At 34.6% G+C, this 19,892-nt stretch overlaps 1 protein-coding gene across 5 annotated transcripts in view; it reads left to right on the top strand.

The window, feature by feature from the left end:
• Nucleotides 1–19,892, top strand: part of LOC123691514 (leucine-rich repeat flightless-interacting protein 2) — a 56,067-nt gene that overhangs the window by 3,205 nt on the left and 32,970 nt on the right. The window contains exon 1 of one of the 5 annotated variants that reach the window (XM_045635964.1): nucleotides 6,608–7,503. The exons of 2 other annotated variants lie outside the window; for them this stretch is intronic. In XM_045635964.1, the coding sequence (XP_045491920.1) occupies nucleotides 7,279–7,503 (225 nt within the window). In that variant the 5' untranslated portion in view covers nucleotides 6,608–7,278. Of the gene's footprint in view, nucleotides 1–6,607; nucleotides 7,504–15,676; nucleotides 16,546–17,229; nucleotides 17,560–19,892 lie in introns of those variants that run through there. 2 more of the 5 variants (XM_045635963.1, XM_045635967.1) reach the window with 2 other exon arrangements.

The following is a 19,892-nucleotide window of genomic DNA, read 5'->3' as shown; positions in this document are numbered from 1 at the left end:
GTATTTTTTTTAGCATCGTAAATCTCTCAGATATCTTTTGGATATCTTGGTCTATGGTACCAACTTAATAATTCTAGAATCTAGAGCCTAAGGTCTAGACGAACCAAAGTCACCCACTTATATTTTATCCATCTTATCATTCCTGTATAGACATTCAGACTTCAATATTGCACAAGCACTCAATCCCATTCATCCGACCACTCAATGACCAAGATCAATATTATCTATCTGCATGTAATTGATGATACTTCGAGTGGTTCAAGAGTATGGTAATTAATTGTGATGTTAGTTACCTGCTGACGGCCGCTCTCGAGAATTATAATTCGTAATGCAGTATGCATGGTGGATGAATTTGGTTTTAATCAGCTCGTGTGATGCTTGTAGTGTGTGTTATTGGTACTCACGCTTTTAGAAGAATATCAGACGTAGTAATTTTAAACAATCTGAAGAAATTGGAGTGGAGGGAAAAATAATGATAAATTAGCATTACTGAAGACCATTTCTTAAAACTATTGTTGCGGATAATCCAATTTATAAATCAAAGCTAGAAACTTTTAACATAATTCCACAAAACTACTTAGAAGTAATTTTTTCCGTTAGTCATGGATCTGTTGGCACTCTCAAATAGGTCATGGTAAACAGAATGGGATATCACGAATGATGGTTTGCAGTATTCACAGATTTTCAAACATTTGATAGCGAGCATTTACTGTAAACATTTCATTCATACGTTCTACTGCCCTGATATACGTGCACCTTTTCATTTATGGAATAGGAACGGCTATAAATAATCTTCCGTGAAGACACATCGGCTACGTAAGAAAAAATATAATTTACGCATGTGTAAATGCTACTGAATACAATGGTTGCCGGACTCTTCTCCTCTGACATTATAAAATCCCAAAAAAATGTAGAAATATTCAGAGCTTGGAGGTCGAAATTCCTACGACCTGTGCACTCTAAAGATTCTTACCGACGATTTAACATCGACGAAAGTGTTTAGGATAGGAAAATAATAATATGTACCTACATGTATCTTCGCGATACATGGACGACGGAGGTAACATAATTTTTTTTATCGAGAAGATGACCCACTTCTGTATCAGTTGACTCAGGTTTTGATAAAGCCCATCAGGTGGTAAAAGTGAAGCTGGTTGAACTGCTATATTGCGAGGTTAAATTAGTTTAATTGGATAAGTGTAGTTAGCATTCTTGTGACTCGACAGGTCGGTTTGGACCCTGTTGATTCACTACATGTCGTGTTGTTAGCAATCCAGTAGTTGATTTTTTACGAAATTATTAATTATTTTATGCTTTTTATCCAAACTTTTTTTATTAAATCTTTTGCTGAAGTTTCCATCATCCCCTAATATAATATGTACCTAGTCAGATAAATTATTATTATCCTTCTAAAATGGATAGATAGAAAGAAATTGAAATAGAACCGAGTTGACAAACCATCTATTGATCTAATAAATTAAATCACAACCTAATTCGAGTTTTACAATTCCAGCAATTCAAACATATTTAATAGTAAATCCTAAATGTACGGAATCGATTTCGTCCATTGATCTATTTACGCGTTGCTCTGCCCCGGCCGCTGTGCAATGAATAAAAAAAAATACAAGACAGAAATATAACGTTGAAGATATTTCAAGTGCATCTTTGTTCTAATAATTGAGGTATAGGTACATTTAGATACTGTGATAGGTGGTGATATTATAAACGTAATTGTAACAATATTTTGAAATTTAATTTTTATATTTTTTTTATTTTTGAAATTTAATCTATTATATAAAAAGGGTTACGGGTTTTCCTTCCTGACGCTATAACTCCAGAACGCACCAACCGATTTCTACGGTTTTGCATTCGTTGGAAAGGTCTCGGGCTCCGTGAGGTTTACCGTTTATAGCAAAGAAAAGGTGTCTCTGGTGGCGAAAAGGTGTTCACCCGGTTTGCTAGTTTTTAATATATTTAAATTGTTATATTCTTGTAAACAGCAAAGATTGTTTTTTGTTTGTACGAAACAAACAAACGAATTTGCTCAAAAGCCTGTAGTTTATCGATTTTGATAATTAATTAACAGTACAATGCTGTCTCTACCGAGTATTATTTTTTATCACGTCTCTATTAATGTTAGCCTCCCGCGAAGAAGGGGCAAGCAATTAGTAAAATAATATGTATAACATTATTAATGTTAAAATTATGTATGTATGTAATTGTAACCTTTCTATAAAATTATGTAAGATATAGTTATTAATATAATTAAGTCCGAAGAAGATATAAAGTCGGTCACTTTACTTCCTAGTATAATATTTTAAATGCGAAACTTCTGTTTGTTATGTCTTCGCTTCGCTTTGAAAGATTTGGATGTAATTTAGTACAGTATACATATTATAAAACATTATATATAGCTTCTGTGTACGCATTTGAAGAAACTGTGTGTGTACTTATGTACACGCGTTAGAAGTTATACTTCTTTGGCGTATGGAAAAAATACCAGAATATACAACTTGAACATTGTTATCAATTTTCATACTACCTAGAACTAACTTCATGCTGTTAAATTTAGGTGTCGGTGTGCGCGCGCATCGTTAAAATTCACTCTCATCATTTTTCTCCATCACGCCATAAGAAGTATAACTTCAAAAAAGAAAAAAAGATGGACTGACAAGTTTGTTACAATTTCCCAACTTTAAAGTATGTACTAGCTTTCCGCTCCGGCTTCGCCTGCGTTTTTAAAGAAAAACCCGCATAGTTCGCGTTCCCGTGGGATTTCCGGGATAAAACCTATCTTATGTGTCAATCCAAGTTACCCTCTATATGTGTGCTAAAGGAGAATGCCCATTTTTGGTACTGGTTTTTCTCATGCATCAAGACAACAATATATGAAAAAAAATCTCGGCAATTTAGAGGCCTTCTTACCATCGAAAAATATATTTTGAACAGGGAATGTTTTGTAAAATCTAATAAGACAGTTAATTGTTTAGATCCGTTATTATAGATTTAGTGTCCATTACCGTTTACATTTTTGGTACAGGTTTTTTCTCATGCATCAAGATAAAAATACTATTTAAAAAAATCTCGGCAATTTAGAGGCCTTCTTACTATCGGAAAATATATTTTGACCAGGGAATGTTTTGTAAAATCTAATAAGACATGTAATTGTTTAGATCCGTTACCATAGATTTAGTATCCATTACTGGTTACCACGGTAACCAAGCGGTAACTATTATGACATTTACTATGGTAAATAGCTAATATTGTTTTCATTGAATTACATAAAAATGAATTAACATAAAATCACTCTGTAAGGTATTGTTTATAAACTATAGGTTGTTTTAACATATATAGTGAAGTAAAATAATATAAATATATATAAAAAAATATTATTATGACATAGCTTGTAAGATAGCTTGGAAGGTAACCAGTTATTTCTTATTTGTTTCTTTCTTCGAATATGTAGTGAAAAAATGATTCAAACAACAACAACAATATGTAAACCGAATAAAAACTCTATTGGCATTTTTTAAATATATATTTAGGTTTTCTTGAAATCCGTCCCGGAAGATTTCTGGTGCCTACCTACACTAGCCGATGAACAGATAGACTTTGTCTGAAAGCATAAGCTCTACGCATAGATTAAATATTATGTTAAACGAAAAATAGCCTTCAGACGATAAAATACTACCTAAATCACACATAAACCTAACTAAATCGGGTTTATTTAAGTTTTGAGGTTAATTCACATTTTTCTCAATATCTTGAAAACCCTTGTTTTTATCACAAAAAAATGTATTGGTAAAAATCTTTTGAATATCGAAGAACCCTCCAAAACCACTCTGGCATTGACGCAACACTATACTGTGGTCCATACTTTCATGGGCATTCTCCTTTCATTGTAATCGGTTCAGTAGTATTTGCGTGAAAGAGTAGCAAACACACACATACACACACACACACACATCCTAACAAACTTTCGCATTTAAAATATTAGTAGGATATGTAAGCATTGAGTAGGTTTTCATCGAGCTATATTTATACTAAAGTAGCCTTTATAGCAAGCTAGACTTGATGCGAAACATAATTCAACATTTGCAATTGCTAAGCATACATTAGCTTAATCAATGATTTATTTATGCATTAACTATATAAAATTTATCGCGTGCGCAGATTTGTAATTGTATTAGCATTTAGCTCTTTGAAATTTTGAATAAGCACAGATCTAATACCATATTATACAGCTGTACTGTATTACTATATTATTAAGTATTACTGTAGTACTGTATTTTCAACCTCTCAATTATTATTTATATTTTTTTTTTGAGAATACAAAAATTTAAGGTGATCGAAATAAAAAAAAATATATTTTTAAATACACAAGTATGAATGTATACAAGGTTACGTCTGCCGTTTTGCGTGCACTTTTATCTTATCGCGCGTTAACTCTTTTCCATATAAGTTTCCGTAACGTATGGTAACGTTACGCCTGCTCTATGTTTCTATTTACCTATCAGAATTCACTTACAGGAAACTTATCATTTTAATGTATGTACGTACGTTATATACGTAGAGCGTCTACGATCTACATACTATAAAGTTAGTTATTTATAATAGGATGTCTGAAAAGGAGCTGTGATAATTTGGTTTATAAATGTTTACTGTAACTAAAATGTTATTCTGGTCTCATTAATTTTAATGAGGTCCTTGGTTATTGCCTAATTGCTGTTATCAACGAGGCCGAAGGTGTAAATTAAATAAAAACCTGTATTTTCTCAAGCCAAAAACTCGACCAGCTTTTTTAATGTTCAAGTTGTATTCGATAAAGGACAATGACTCTGTTAACTGGGACGTGGATCGATCCAGCCTGGCTGGCGTTCGCCAGAAACTATTCATGTAATACTAGCTATATCCTGTGACGTTTGTCGCATTAATTATTATCTTCCTGAGCTTTATTGTGTCTTTTTCAGGTTACATTTCCACTTAATTCTAAATTTATGGGCATTTGGAAAGTTATGGTGGGATACTTATGTTAGGTAGCTGTAGTACTTTGAAAATGTTCATCTTATTATATTTTGATTAGAGATTAAGCTTCTAACAAAACAAACAAAACATCCCAGCTATATTCCTCAAACGGAAATTAAGCACCGTAGAGGAAGTCGAGTATGTTATTAGAAAGGAAGTTTGTCAGGTGGAAACATTATCATTATGTTCGATTGAAGATCATTTGGTTTGGTTGTTTATTTGGATATGAGATGAAATTCAGAACTTCACTCTGGTTTCTGGACAAATTTAGCTGTAAATAAAACACTCCATTGTTTGCCAGCTTTAAAGTCAGGAACCTATTTCAACGTTATCATTCGTCAGAAATTTGGCAACATTTTTACTCTTCAAGCGTTCCTATGGAGACAGTCTTTAATAAGCTCTACCAATCGATCTATCCAGAAATACTTGCGACAAAGCCTAATAAATTTTATCGCTATTAAACCCTTTACGAGGTTCTCAGCCCACGAGAGTAGACGGAAAGTTTTTCAACGTCTGGTACCGACGTAAGCCGCCCGGGATCGATCGGTCTGCCCCATACCCCGGCGACCACCCGGCTGATGCAATTGTAGGGGGGCATGTGAAATTGTACTGCGTTTTAGAATTATAAATGGGAAAAAACTTGGACGAGATGAGAGGCGTCATGACTTAATGGGAATGTTGACTGAATTGGAGACCTCGTTACCTACATATCTAATTGAGAAGTCGAGCTCTATGTTAGAATTGGAATTTATCGTACCTACATATCTTTTACTATATAATCATGGCATTTTGATAAAGAAGAATTTTAATTAAATAATAGTTTCTAAGAAAGTTAGCGAGGTAATTGCAAAGTATACTTAATTAAGTGATGTGAAACCAGTTGCAGAACCGGAACCCTTCCTTCGCCGTTTCCAGCGAAAGAGAAATTTTCTGAATCGGCTTCGCAAGAGTTTGTATTGTAACACACAATTTTATAGGTTTTTTATCCTTCCATTCCAAGATAAATACTTAACTACATGCTTGGATTGTGAGATCTAAGGGATTTATTTTGAACGCAGCGTAAAAAAATCAATGTACAATCTTGTAAAAAAGAACCAAAACTAATTTAAAACATCGCCATCTTGCTCTATCTGTTTTTATAGTTTCACGGCAAGATGACTACACAACAAAAAAAGAAAACATGTTGCAATCTGATTTGATGATCGCGATTTGTGATTAATTCAACATTACGTAACACCATTCGCACTACATTTTATACTTTTGTAAAGTTTCACAAATTATTATTACACGCTAATTAAGCGTTTCATTGTCAACAATAATTAAAGAAAATTGTTCTCAATTCGTATGGGATTAACACGCGATAAGATGCAATAAACTAGTTCATCGATACGCAACCACCGCTCACATTGTACAACTGTTACATATTGACCCAAATTGCGACATTCGAAAATAATCTCTCAATTAGACACATGCACTTGCATTCAGTCAGGTCAGTTCAAAGGGTGGTTATGGGCGGGCGGCTGGAGAGGGAGGGGGGCGCAAAGCTCCAGCGTCAACGACCGCCACTCGCTTGTCTGCCATCGCGAGGGAACGTTCCATGCATTTTGCCTTGTAATCTTTAGCTTATTGCAGTCGCTGATAGCTCTACGATTTTTGCACACAGTTTAATGTGCATCGGATGTGTGAATTAAGTGGTGAATGTGCGTGACACGAATCGACATTCAACATTTCAGTGTTATATGGAATCGTTGCGTTGCGTTGCGTTCCACAGTGACTTATTGCAGTTTCTGAATACCTGAGAATTCCCGGCGTTATATCGCGCTTCGCCGAGGTCGTTAGTGTGACAGTGCCGTGATTTATTCAGCTTATAGACGTGCAAACGTGACAGTTGCCCTGGACGTTTCTAGCATTAGACTAATCATATTAAAGTGGCCGATGAGGAGCTTATGCAAGCGAGTGCTAATGCTGCATTTGTTCCTTGACTCCTGCACGTAAGCCACTTATGTGTACACCGTTCGCACGTGTGCCGGCGTCACGTTGAAAACCCTCGTAGAAAGAGTGCGCCGGTCGAAAATAGATGTATTTTTTATATTTATGGCCGCGCCGCTTGACGTGCGTTGACGAACTTAAAGTTTATAGACCGTGGTCGCTAGTTTGTGGACTTTAATTAGAGACACGTACGTAGTATTTGTTTTGAACTAGTATTCGGTGTTGTGGCGTATTGGTAAACAAATGTGAACATTGTTATCGGGTATGATGGTTAAGTTGGGACTAGCGATGGTGGTGGGTGTGGCGCCGGCGCTGGTGTCGTGGTGGCGCGGGAGCGGGCCGTGGCTGCAGCCGCTGGTGACCACATCGCCCTGCCTCGAGCGGGCCAAGCCGTGGCCCGCCAGGAGATCACCCTCCCTGTCGGATTGCTTGGAGAGCAGCGATGAGGATTCCGCTCGCTCTGTCGTGTGCCATGTGAGGCCGAAGATGGTGAGTCGAGATGCGTACTTATGTACGAAATTTCGACAAGGATTATTCCTTGTCGAAATTTCAACTGTTTTTAATAACATTATGCAAATTCGTATATGATTGAGAGATTGAGAGGTGATTAAAATGCGAAGCTGTAAATAGATACTGTTAATAATAACAGAACATTTGTAATACGGTTCGTTAATTTTAAAGTTATAAAACTTTTTAATAAATAAAGTCTGATAAAATATGATTGTTTACTAGTAATTATAAAAACTTTCATAAATTACAACACCGGCCATTAGCGTCTATATAGATAGAATGAGGTTGCTAATTTGGGAAATTAATGGTTTGCCGAATATGAACGTGAAGTTAATAAAAACATGATTATGTAACGATAATAATTAGTGCAGAAGTTGCATCAGATTAACGCGAGTTTGTTTTCATAAGCCGCGTTTGTGGTGAGCGGTCTACCGGAAGGAAAGCCTAAAGGTAGACCAAGAGCTGGCTGACCGTTTACTTATGTGATTGAAGTAAAATCAAAAGTTAATAGCAATAGTAGAAGAGTTTTAATTGGATAATTAGAGCATTACTACAAAGTTTTTTTTATAAAATAATAGTCTAAAGCAGGTCAATGAATAAAAAGCTATAAAAACTTATGTTACTGAAGAAAAGTAAGTAATATACACAAAGTTTATTTTTAACATAGTAGAGTCTAAACTGAAAATTGATGTCTCAAACAGGGCTATTTCCGGGCGTACATAGCTTAAGACGAGCCATTTATTTATTTTATATAAACATTTCTTTACTTGACGTTATATGTATTCTGTTAAGTTTTGCAACATCACGTCATCGCCCTCAGCGGCAAGCGGCAAGCCGGAAGGAAATGCCATATTCGCGCGAAAGTTATACCACAGAGACGGTAGAATATTTGTTTGTATTATTGATAGATTCTGAAAGTAAATAAGTATATAGCAAATATTGATTGTCTTAAATTACATCCGATAATTTATACATTTTCATTTTGGTTGTAGTATTACATCCGTTAGGAAAGGTTTATGAATTAATATAAAATTAATTTCTATAACAAACAAGTGTTATTGCGTTCTGGATTCGTTTTTCAATTCGAAAATAACTCGATTTGTTTTGATATTTTAGTAAATATTGGTCATATGGGTCATTTAAAAATATAAATTATTTTTTACTTTAAAATACCAACTTCAACATAATATTTAATAAAATAATACCAATAAATACATCGTTGTCTCTCGGCCTATTCACATACCCTTATAATAATTGGTCGGTATCAAAATACTCCGGCGCTGTGCGCACGATTCGAGCGCATCTTACGTGTGAGTCACGTAATATATTTATATTATTTCCTCGCAATTACATCGTGTCTTCATTGCACTTAATATTATGGTATAACTTTGCGATTTCTCTTCAATAAAACTTGGAGGTGTAAAAATTATGCTGTTGCGAAAATGTTACCTAATGCAACATTGAGAGAAATCAGTAAGAATAGGTGACAAATCAATAGTGAATAAGAAAGTTTAAGATGATTTGTTTTATATAAATGTTACAACTTACAAATCTACTACAAATAGCAATTTAATGATTCAATTTAACGATCAATCAGCTCGTCGCAATATTCTCCAGGTCTACCCGGTCTATAAACTAAAACGACGATGCTATTTTAATATGGAAATTTTTATAAATGTACTAGCGGTCCGCCCCGGCTTCGCCCGTGGTACATATTAACGTTTTCTCTACATAAGAACCATCCTCGTACTTCAAGGAATATAATAAAAAAAGAATTATCGAAATCGGTTCAGCCGTTCTCGAGTTATGGAATTACAACGAAAAGTGGCATTGATTTTTATATATTAGAAGATTAACGTTTTCTCTACATAAGAACCATCCTCGTACTTCAAGGAATATAATAAAAAAAGAATTATCGAAATCGGTTCAGCCGTTCTCGAGTTATGGAATTACAACGAAAAGTGGCATTGATTTTTATATATTAGACTAGCGGTCCGCCCCGGCTTCGCCCGTGGTACATATAATATAAGAAATCTTGAATTTGAAGACAAGTGAGGCCGAGCGCATTTGACTTTATTTTTCTTGACAACGAGTAACCCGCTTTCTATTTTAACATCAGATATTCTCCCTTTGAAACCCAAAACATTTTTGAACAGAACACCATCGTTGCATGTTCACGTAAATATTTATATTCATATTTATCCACTTAACGTTATGACTCTATATTAAGTAACTAAGTAAGTTTCCTTCACCCCGACCGTGAGTTCTAGTATGGTTTCAAATATCAATACTGATCTATATTAAATAACCATTAGCTTAATGCAGTTATACCATATGCGTTCTAGTGATAAAGTAATTGGAAATATACGATATCTCTATTGGTTCGTTTTCGTATTGCACGCCTCATAAGCGAAGCGTTGAGGTGGGTACTACTGTCACTCAAACTTAAAATGTCTTTATGTATCATACATTGCACAATTTTATTGTAAAGGATGAGATTATGAGGCGTGCACTTTTGGATTTTCCAAACTATTTTAAGTTTATTATTAAACTGTAAGGTGTTCGATAGGTATATAATTTTGACGTTTTAGAAATAAAATTTATCCCCTCATCGAAAAACATTTAAATAAATATTGAAATCTATACTAATATTATAAAGCTGAAGAGTTTGCTTGTTTGTTTGAACGCGCTAATGTCAGGAACTACTGGTCCGATTTGAAAAATTCTTTCGGTGTTAGATAACCCATTTATCGAGGAAGGTTATAGGTTATATTATATGGATCCGACCCTAAGATCGACCCAAGATCGACCTAAGATCGACCCTAAGACCAACAGGAGAGGAGCAATGCGGGTGAAACCGCGTGGCACAGCTAGTAACTTGATATGCAGTTACAACGATTCCACCATATCTGGCAGTTAGACAATGTCCAAAACTTGTCATTTTCAAGTGACAATGTCGAGTTTAGTTTCAACTTGGGTTCAACCATCAAGGGTTTCAAAATACTAGGTTTTTACAATATTTAAAACCATCATCAGTGTCAGTATACAATATATGTACATACAAGGGAAATGTAATAGCCAATATGTGAATATATCACCTTCTTAATTATAGGGATCGTACGATAAACGTGACGTTTTCTGGAAGTCTGGCACAATTCGATCTCTGTTCGATCTCTGTTTAGATAGGATTTGCAGCGTTGCGGTTGAGTATGTTGCTCACTGCTGAGTGCTGACCGCAAACCTACTGGCTTTGTTAGCAATTATGTTTGTACTCTATTGTGCTTACAATAATCGTAATTATTTACAAAAAATATTAAAATATTTAGCTCAGGAAATATAAATCTACTGCAGTTTAAATGGCATGTTTATGCAATCTCAAATAGCTGTTAAAGAGGAAGAATGTGCCCCAGTAGAAGTAATATTGCTTCCATTTTAAATGCGCTGCTTTTTGAACTATGCTATTGTAGTCGCATGACTTTTGCAATTTTAGATAAGGGCAGCATAAATTATAACATATTTCCAAGTACACTTTTTGTACTACACGCTATGTGTTACTTCGTGTACCTCACATTTAATAATTAACCTTTCGACTATACGACTTTCTGTCCTGCCTTGTGTTCTTCTCGGTTATCTTACAATACCGATGCTTCAGCAATCTTTTCGTGCTTTTCCAGTTTCGCAAAAATGTGTAGTAAAATTTGCATATTATGACAGTTTTGTTGGTACTATACCTATTTTCCTCGGAATTTTGTTATCAGCCACTACTCTTGTACATCGTAAGAACCAGTTTTTAAACAGGCTACTCGTAAACTTATTGTATACAATTTTATCTCTAATATAGTTCGAAAAGAACCTTTCAAGGTCATCCTTAATTTTTTTATTTCTCAATTTATTGACCTCATGTTAAGCGTTTATTTTACTTCTATTAAATTTGAATAACCGGTATTTAATTTTCATTTTTTTTTTTGTGGAATGTGTTCTCAGATTTGTAATTACTCTATTGAATGACCCCATAAGTCGTTTTGCAATAATCATTGAGTCAGAATTAAACATTGATGTTGCCATTGTATCATTGCCTCCAAAAAAAGTTCAAACGTAGACACCTCGGAAATTTATTTACTACTAGCGTTCCGCCCCAGCTTCGCCCGTGGAATATATTTACGTTTTCTTTCCATAAGAACCATCCTCGTACTTCAAGGAATATAATAAAAAAAAGAATCATCGAAATCGGTAAACCCGTTCACGCGTGATGTCGTGACCAAGGGAAATAGGGATTCATTTTTATATTTAGAGATTTTCAATTATCATAGTATGTATGTATGAATAATTGCATTCCCATTCCACATCTCTGCTGGTACAGCGGCCCAAGAAAGCGTGTCCCACGCGCGTACGCACTAAATGTCATGGTATTTACGTGCGCGTGCGCCGGTCCCGTTGTCAGGCTCCGGTCCAGTTAACCGTCCGATATAGCCTTTTTGACCGCTCGTCGCCAGTTTATCTCCGTTTTTTCTAACGTGCAATTGAATCGTTTTTGTGAAGCACTCTCGACAGTTGTGCACCGTGGCCCGTGCTCAGTGGTGATCTGTGCTTTCTAATTGAACTAGTGTTTGTGCGTGTCTGTGGTGTGGTGTTTTGTTTCGGATTTGTGCTGATTGTGTTATCAAACGAGTTCTAACTTTAGGTAAGAATGTTTTTTTAAAGTTGGTTCCAGTTTTGCTAGATTGCACTTTTTAATTCAATGAACTGAATATTAACAATATGCTCGTTATTTTCATATTCGAATGCTATGAGTTTGTTCTACTTTTATAAAACGAAATACGCTACTTGTAGATCAAACGAAGCCAAATATTAATCAAATTTCATTTTACAATTGTGTGTATCCTAAAGGCTAAAACAACACACACATAACTCTACTCTGTCTCAAAAGAAAAATAGAGTAAAAATAAAAATGTTAACCTCTATACATTTGGCCTAAATAAATCCATTCATCAACCATAATAGAAGAGCTATGTATGTATATTGTTTTGTTCTTTCTGTTAAAAGAAATTTGATCTATACCTTTATCTATTCATGTTTTCTGAATGAATCCTGAATATCCCATATAAACATTTGTTTCTGGATTTATTGTTTGATGTAGAGCGTATTTAACTCTATTAGCTGCTGTACACGGGTAGAGTAAACGGTAGAGTAGAGTGGTAGAGTACTAACTATCCTACTTACTATACTAATGCAGACACCATTGGTAGAGCAGAGTCCTAAAATTTGAACAGTTACCTTACTAAAACTGGTAGAAGTATGCTAGTTCACTCCACCGTTTACTCTTACCGTCTACAGCAGCCATATTATGTGTTATTTAATTAGACTGTATGAGCTGGTGTATGCTTTATCGCTTGTGTTATGTAAGCTTCCCTTGATAATGTTAGTAGGGCAGAGCGCATTGTGTGCTGATAATTATGTGCGTACATTTATATAAATAGATACACATGTGTAATTATCGCAATTATTTGTCTTTGAGATTATCTGGTGCGATTACAGGCGTTTGAAATTCTTAGGTGGAAGATTCAGGATCCTCAGCTTGGTTTGATTTGAACAAAGTTCACATGATAGTATCTGCTGTAAGGTTGTTGTACTTAGCAAAGCCTATAGCTGTAAGCATCTATAAATTCTTGCCCTTGTTCTACAGCATTCTGTTAAATATTAACAAGGATATAATATAGCATAGTATTTGTAAGTTTCAAAGCAGTGAATAAAGTTTTATTGTCAGAATTTATTGGGTATCAGAAAATGTACCCGGAACATTTGTATTCAATCTCAATTCATAATATTGAAAGAAGTCATCCAGGAGTTCACGTTCAGTTCGAGGAAGGATCGTACATCCTAAAATCGGAAGACCCAGAAAATATGTGATCGTGAACGGTTAAATTTTTTTTAATGTGCTCTTTCTTGCACGTTGAGGTAATTGTTGTACAACCTATTTTTATCACTGTTTGCTTCACCTTGCCTCGTCTGTTTGTATACGTGACATACAAGACCTTGGTACTTTTTAATTAACGTTTTATGCTGAGTTGGAAGTAATTTAAGTGTAGTGGGCAATTAAATTTTGTTGCTTCTATTCCGCATATTAACCTCGCATTGCATACTGTAATAATACTGAAAAATGCAAATAAGCACCTAAATTAACTCTTTCGTAACGTGTTTTGAGATTTATAGTTGACTATTTAAACCTTTGTTTTTTCATAAGTACTTTCTCTATTACGTAATTTATATTCTTCTGTACTATAGATAGTGTTGGCTTCAATTTGTCGATTTTTAGTACAATCATATATATTTGTTTAAAAACAATACACTATCCGTTTACGAGTCAAACGTTTTTAATTACATAATTTTGCATAAACCCCAGGACATAACCGCTAAAGGTGTGCGTACACCATAACAATGCGCCATTAATCACTGATGAATATGACTTGCGCGGGAAATACTTGTGAGGTGTGTGTGAGGGTGGTATGAATCAGCCTTAACGGTGGCTACACAATGTGTGCTTTGCTTGATGTGTTTTGTGCAAATGTGCAGGCCTGTTTGAATGACTTAACTTTTTTTTGTTTCAAGTGAAGGTCAATACAGGATGGAAAAGTCTTAAGCGATTTTCGGGATCTTAGTAGAGCTTGAAGGAGGAGATAATATGCATCCTAGTGTATTTGTGATTCAGTTGCAAATACATAATAGGTTTAAAGGGCGTAAATTGGATTTGATTTTGCTTTAGTTTCTCGGCAAATGTTTTGCTTACGGAGGCTTACGTAATAAATTAAAAATATGTTATGGCTGATATTTGGTCGGAAATAAATGCTAGTTTGAACCATTTTAACGAATTCTTGGGTAATGGGTACTCATATCTCACTATTCGAAGAAGATGCATTTGAACCGAAATCTTAAGTGACGCAACTAAGAATTAAGATGCTCAAGCAAACTTTATAGTATGTCTTTGGCTACACATTGACCTTTGTGTAGACTTGGTAAGTAGGACCTCGTCTAGACGGCGATTAGGAAATGACGTCATTTGCACATGTATGAGAAGTAATTGTTTAATCCCAACAAATTCTCGAAATAGACATGTTTTAATACAAATCCACTCTAGCTACAATAATATTAAAAGGGGCAAAAATTTGTGGAGGATTGTTTGTAATGGATTTATTAAAATTTATCGTACCGTACAATAGTCAATTTTCTAATTCACTTCCATTAGAGTTACTTTCGTCGACACAGGTTATTTGATTTTGTTTTTACTGCCGGTGCAACTCAGGCGCAGCCAAGTTGAGCGACTACAATATTTTAGTTTCTAGCTAACTACGGTCTTATATTAGAATCAAATTGCTGTAGTTTGTCACATAAAAGTGTGTACTATTCATCAGTGCATTGGCTATACAAAAATGCAACAGATACCGGTTGACATCATCAATCTTTAATACAACTGGATGTTTCCGCTCGGTTTCATTATAATGCATATTTCTTTAAAATACGTATAGGTCATGCCATTAATTGGTTTGTAGGAAATGAATATTTGAACAATGTTAAAAGAAGTTTTAACTATGAAGACGTTCTCCATATACGAATGAAAAGGTTGAGTTTGACTTCATGAAATTATTTTTTCTTCCTATCGCAAATGTTTCGCTTTTTCACTACAATATAAATAAACCTACGACATTGTGTGAATAGTCTTTTTGTGTGTTTGTTAATATTTGTCGTGATAACTTATCAATTAGTTATCTCACAAGATATGTAGTTCTAAGAGGCCATCTTCAGTTGCGATGATAGTAATTTTTATTTCATCGATGATCTAATGCATTATTGTTTAGATTTTAGGGGCTTAAATAATACCATAGTTTTAATCATTCCAGTATTTTTAACTCTACATTTTTTCTGTAACGTTATATTTGTTCTATTGAATATGAATGGTATTTATGATGGCACAATATAACGCCTAACAACAAAATAATGAACTAACGAGCTTCACATTATAATCCGGTTCAATTCGCAAAACGGTAACCTGATGATAATTGGATACACCCCTCGTGTCCTCTAAAGTGTAAAGTGTAAACCTTCCACAATAATACTTTGCGACGGTTTGATTACGAAAGTGATAGTCGCGGTTTAGCGATGGAGCGCACCAGTCCTGCGGCGACAGCGGGGTCGTAGCACGTGTGTACGCGCCTTTAAAAAAAATAAAAACAAAAATAACGCCCTTGAAATCAACGTTACGTATAGTTTATTAATTGGTTAAAGATACCGGATTTGTAGAGTGGAAATAAATTACAAATGTGGAGAAGAATAAAAATAATTATAAAAGTTTGTTGATAAATAATAAAACTGCATAAACAAAACAGTTCAATTGTGATATCTGGGTAACGGCTTATCGTTTAAAACGAACAATGGAAACATATCGACAGCTGATACAAGAATAAAGTGGATTTTTGATTAGATAACGAAATAAACTTGTGTATTATCGTGTCCAATACGAAGTGCATCAAGAAAATCGCGCACAAATTGCGTTCATCCTTTCTATTCAAGTGGCTCATGTGGGACTGCAACGTGATTGTTGATTGTAGCTGGGAATGTGAAAACAAAGTGCCAAGATTTGTTTATTTTCTTCGAATAATAGACAATAAGTGACTCAATCGCAGTATGGGCAACAGAACCGAAATGGCTACACCTGAAAACACTGATGATGAGAGTGGAGATGCGTTCACAGACGCTGATTTCGGCGATTCAGAAGATGAATTCGTTGAAAGAAAAGATGAAACAGAGTCTTCTAGTATACCTGTCAACGAAACAATCAACACAACTCTAAATAGTGAAAATGACTGTAACGAAAACATTATTAACGCTTTGAATTGTGTAAGTAGTGTGGAAAATTGTGAGACGAATGGTAATGTGCAAAATGGTGATGTGGAAACAGTTGATGGACGTAAGGATTCCGACGTCGATGATAACCCAATAATTGGTATCCTTGGAGACCAACACAATCATGTACGTATTTTTCTTATAAGGAATTCTGACCCCTAAGCCGTCTATTGCATGCCTTATTAACATTTTTATGTGCAATAAATGTTGTCATTGAGATGACCATACACGTCTTTATTTTGGAATGTACGATTAGTCACTGAAAATAAACCTTTCCTCGAATATTAATTAGTGCGGTCCTGCTATCGAGTGTTGTCAATGCAAATTATCCACGGCATTATCTTATCGTTTTTCATCGCGTATGACGTTACTAAAGGCCACTATAGTAAAATTGTCTCGGGCGATTGTTTGCGTTACTCATGAGCAGGTATGGTCGCTTTACGTAAGACCATTTAAAATAAAGCAAAGTGAACTTTAGTTATCGAGGTTAGGAGCATTATTCGTAGCTCAGTAATGCAAATGTCACGGTGTCAGTGCTAAGTTTGAATACGTGACAAATACAGGTGCGATGGGGAGGAGATATTTAGAGTGCCGAACTGTTGGGTATCTTTTGCGTCTATTTGCATAATAGCCGGCTTGATCTATTGTTTATTCTATGAGTGCCATAGAACCTTACGTGCGTGGTGACATCAGCGGCTTCGTGTGGGCTTGACCAGTGAATAAGTCGCGAAAAATCTCATATCAATATCATAAATCGATGTGAATGACTGTAAAAGTGTATTATAAATTTGTCTTTTCATAAAATATTTATGTATAGGTCATTGAGTTGTGACCGTGAAGGTGGTATTTCGATACGATGAAAACAGTAGTCACGGTGGTCAAGTTAGAATAGAAATTAGAATATATTTTGTCGTACTGAAAATTAGCACCTGTTCAACACATGAGATTTGTGTATATAACTTTTATATTATAAAATTTAAAGTCGGTGACCAAATGTTAGTTGGCTGTTGCCAGTGCACATGTGGGGTCTGCTGAAACACTTGTGTTGGTTTATAATTACATGCGACCTTGGTGGTACCATTTGATATGTCGTCCGTGGAGAGTATCGTTCGGTTAGCTGCTGAACTCGTATTATTGTATGTGAGTATGTTTTATAATATTAAAATAAAGTCCGTATTGTTATACCGTTCCTAATACAAAGGTAGATCTGGGAATGAATGGCAAATTAGCTGTAGTCACTATAGTTAATATTGCACTGACGTTTGACCAAGATAGTGTCGAACGTCGGTAATAAGCCAATTATCATGTGACTTGATACTAATTAAATAGGTCAAGTGCGAATACACTTGAGCGCAAAAGGTTCCGTACTTGACTGATGGAATGAATCTAAAGAATTTTGCTCAATTGTTGCAACTCTATTGTTTAATGTTGCATTTCTGTTTTATTTAGATGTGGATAATGTTGGCAATGTTTACCTTGCTAATATGACTGACAGAGGAGTATATTTATGCGGATATATCAACAAAATCATCAAGCATTACGATTAATTAATTAAATGTTTTGTAGCATATAACCGGACGTGTACTTGAAATAGTGCGATTACAATTTATCAGCGTGAGTAACTATGTACACAATGACATAATATTGTCATGACTTATATGAATAAAGTATTTAATTCCACCTTCCACATCATCTATATCATATGTAATTATTTGTGGTTATAAGGAACGTGATAACGTCTTTGTTTATAGTTTAGGATCGTCAATATGGTCGAACAATACAGGTTTCCAAACAACAAAATTTCTTTGCAATTTCACCCTGTAGGTAGTATAAACGACCATACCACCAATAAGAGATTTTGTCAGTAGAGGTAGGTTGGTATAGGAACTTTTACGGTTCTTTTGCGTAATTAAAAATACAAAAGTATCCATAAACTATTGAAGTTGTATAAGAGATAATTGAACGAAATGTTTTTGATGAATGATTCAAATCCCATCGCAGAAAGAAAATAATTTAAATGATAAGTTATGTATAGAGTCCTGCAGCAGCGTTATTTATTGAAAGCAAACGCATTTGAATAATCTGACCAGAAGTAGGGCAATATCTTCGTGTTATAAATATTTACACATTTCTAACATTCCGACGTATACAATACTGATATACATGTCTCATTTAGTATTTGGAAACTATTGATAGATTCCGTGCAGCTGCAATTCTTATTTTTTTCTCGAAATCATTAATTAATTCCTTATTTAATAAAATATGATCATCATAATCAGCCCATTACGTTCCCACTGCTGGGACACGAGCCTCCTGTAAAGAATCAAGCTATTATCCACCACGCTGGCCAAGTGCAGGCCAAGTGCTGGCAGATGTCACATGTTATCGAACTTGTGATTCTTCGACAATTCGGTTTGCAAGTTTGCTTTCAAGTAATGGTGATGTTATAAACATGTGCAAATAAATTAAAAAATCAATTTATTTCCGACACTCCATCATTTATCCATTTGAAGTCCGAGGTCCTTAACACTGAGCCATTAATGTACATTTAAAATATGTTGAAGGTGAGGTTATCTTTGTAGTTATTTTACTACAGTTTTAAATACATGTAATATTATATTTTGATGATAAGCAACGTATGGTTTTTTTGTCGGACCAGCGCACTAGAGGATGTGGGTTCTAAGTTCTAACTGCGTTAAGCGCAGATAAGCGATGGTTACAAGTTTTACCCTTATATTTAAATACCCTAGTTATTCATATAGAATGAATGAAGATTCATATTATATGAATGAAGAATGGCTTTTAAATAATAACTAATGTATTTAATAAATAAGCTATTGGTATGGGTATTATGTTGTTCAATTGTAGAGTTTTAGTGTGGTTTTAGTATGAAATTTCTAAGATTGTTCATGAATTTATGCCGGATATATAAAGTTAACGATAGCTTAACATATAAACAGTAGTATTCGGAAACAAGTTTCGTTAAAATTAACATTTATATAAACTTACGTGCTAATTACTATGTAGATATGTGTTAAATTTCTATTTGTATGGATTAGCGATTTTACACCGCTTTATATATCTATTCTTATAAATTATTCATGTATAATATGTTCTTCGACAGCTGGCTTTGACTCCAATATATATGATATTAATTCTACCGTTAAAGAAAATGTTTTGACATAAACGCAATAGTTGCGATACTAACTTAGAAATTTATTGGTGTAATAAATCGAGCCCGCGATTATCTAAGTCTTTGCTTTTATTTAATTTCCATTTATTAATTGACTTTTACGGTTAGCAATAGAACGACGAGTTTGTAAATATGGATTTCAGGTTTTAGATTTAGTCTGTCGAATGGTAAAAACAACATCTGTTTTACTGTATCTATTCTCACGATATCATTTTCTAAAACAGTCTACATTTTACACTCTGTTTTCTAGATACAAATTTATTGGTTTGCTCAGGCACTT

Source organism: Colias croceus, chromosome 4 (assembly GCF_905220415.1).
Source record: "Colias croceus chromosome 4, ilColCroc2.1".
Lineage (NCBI taxonomy): Eukaryota > Metazoa > Arthropoda > Insecta > Lepidoptera > Pieridae > Colias > Colias croceus.
Note: the sequence above shows the minus strand (reverse complement) of the source record. Positions and strands in the feature narration are given on the sequence as shown.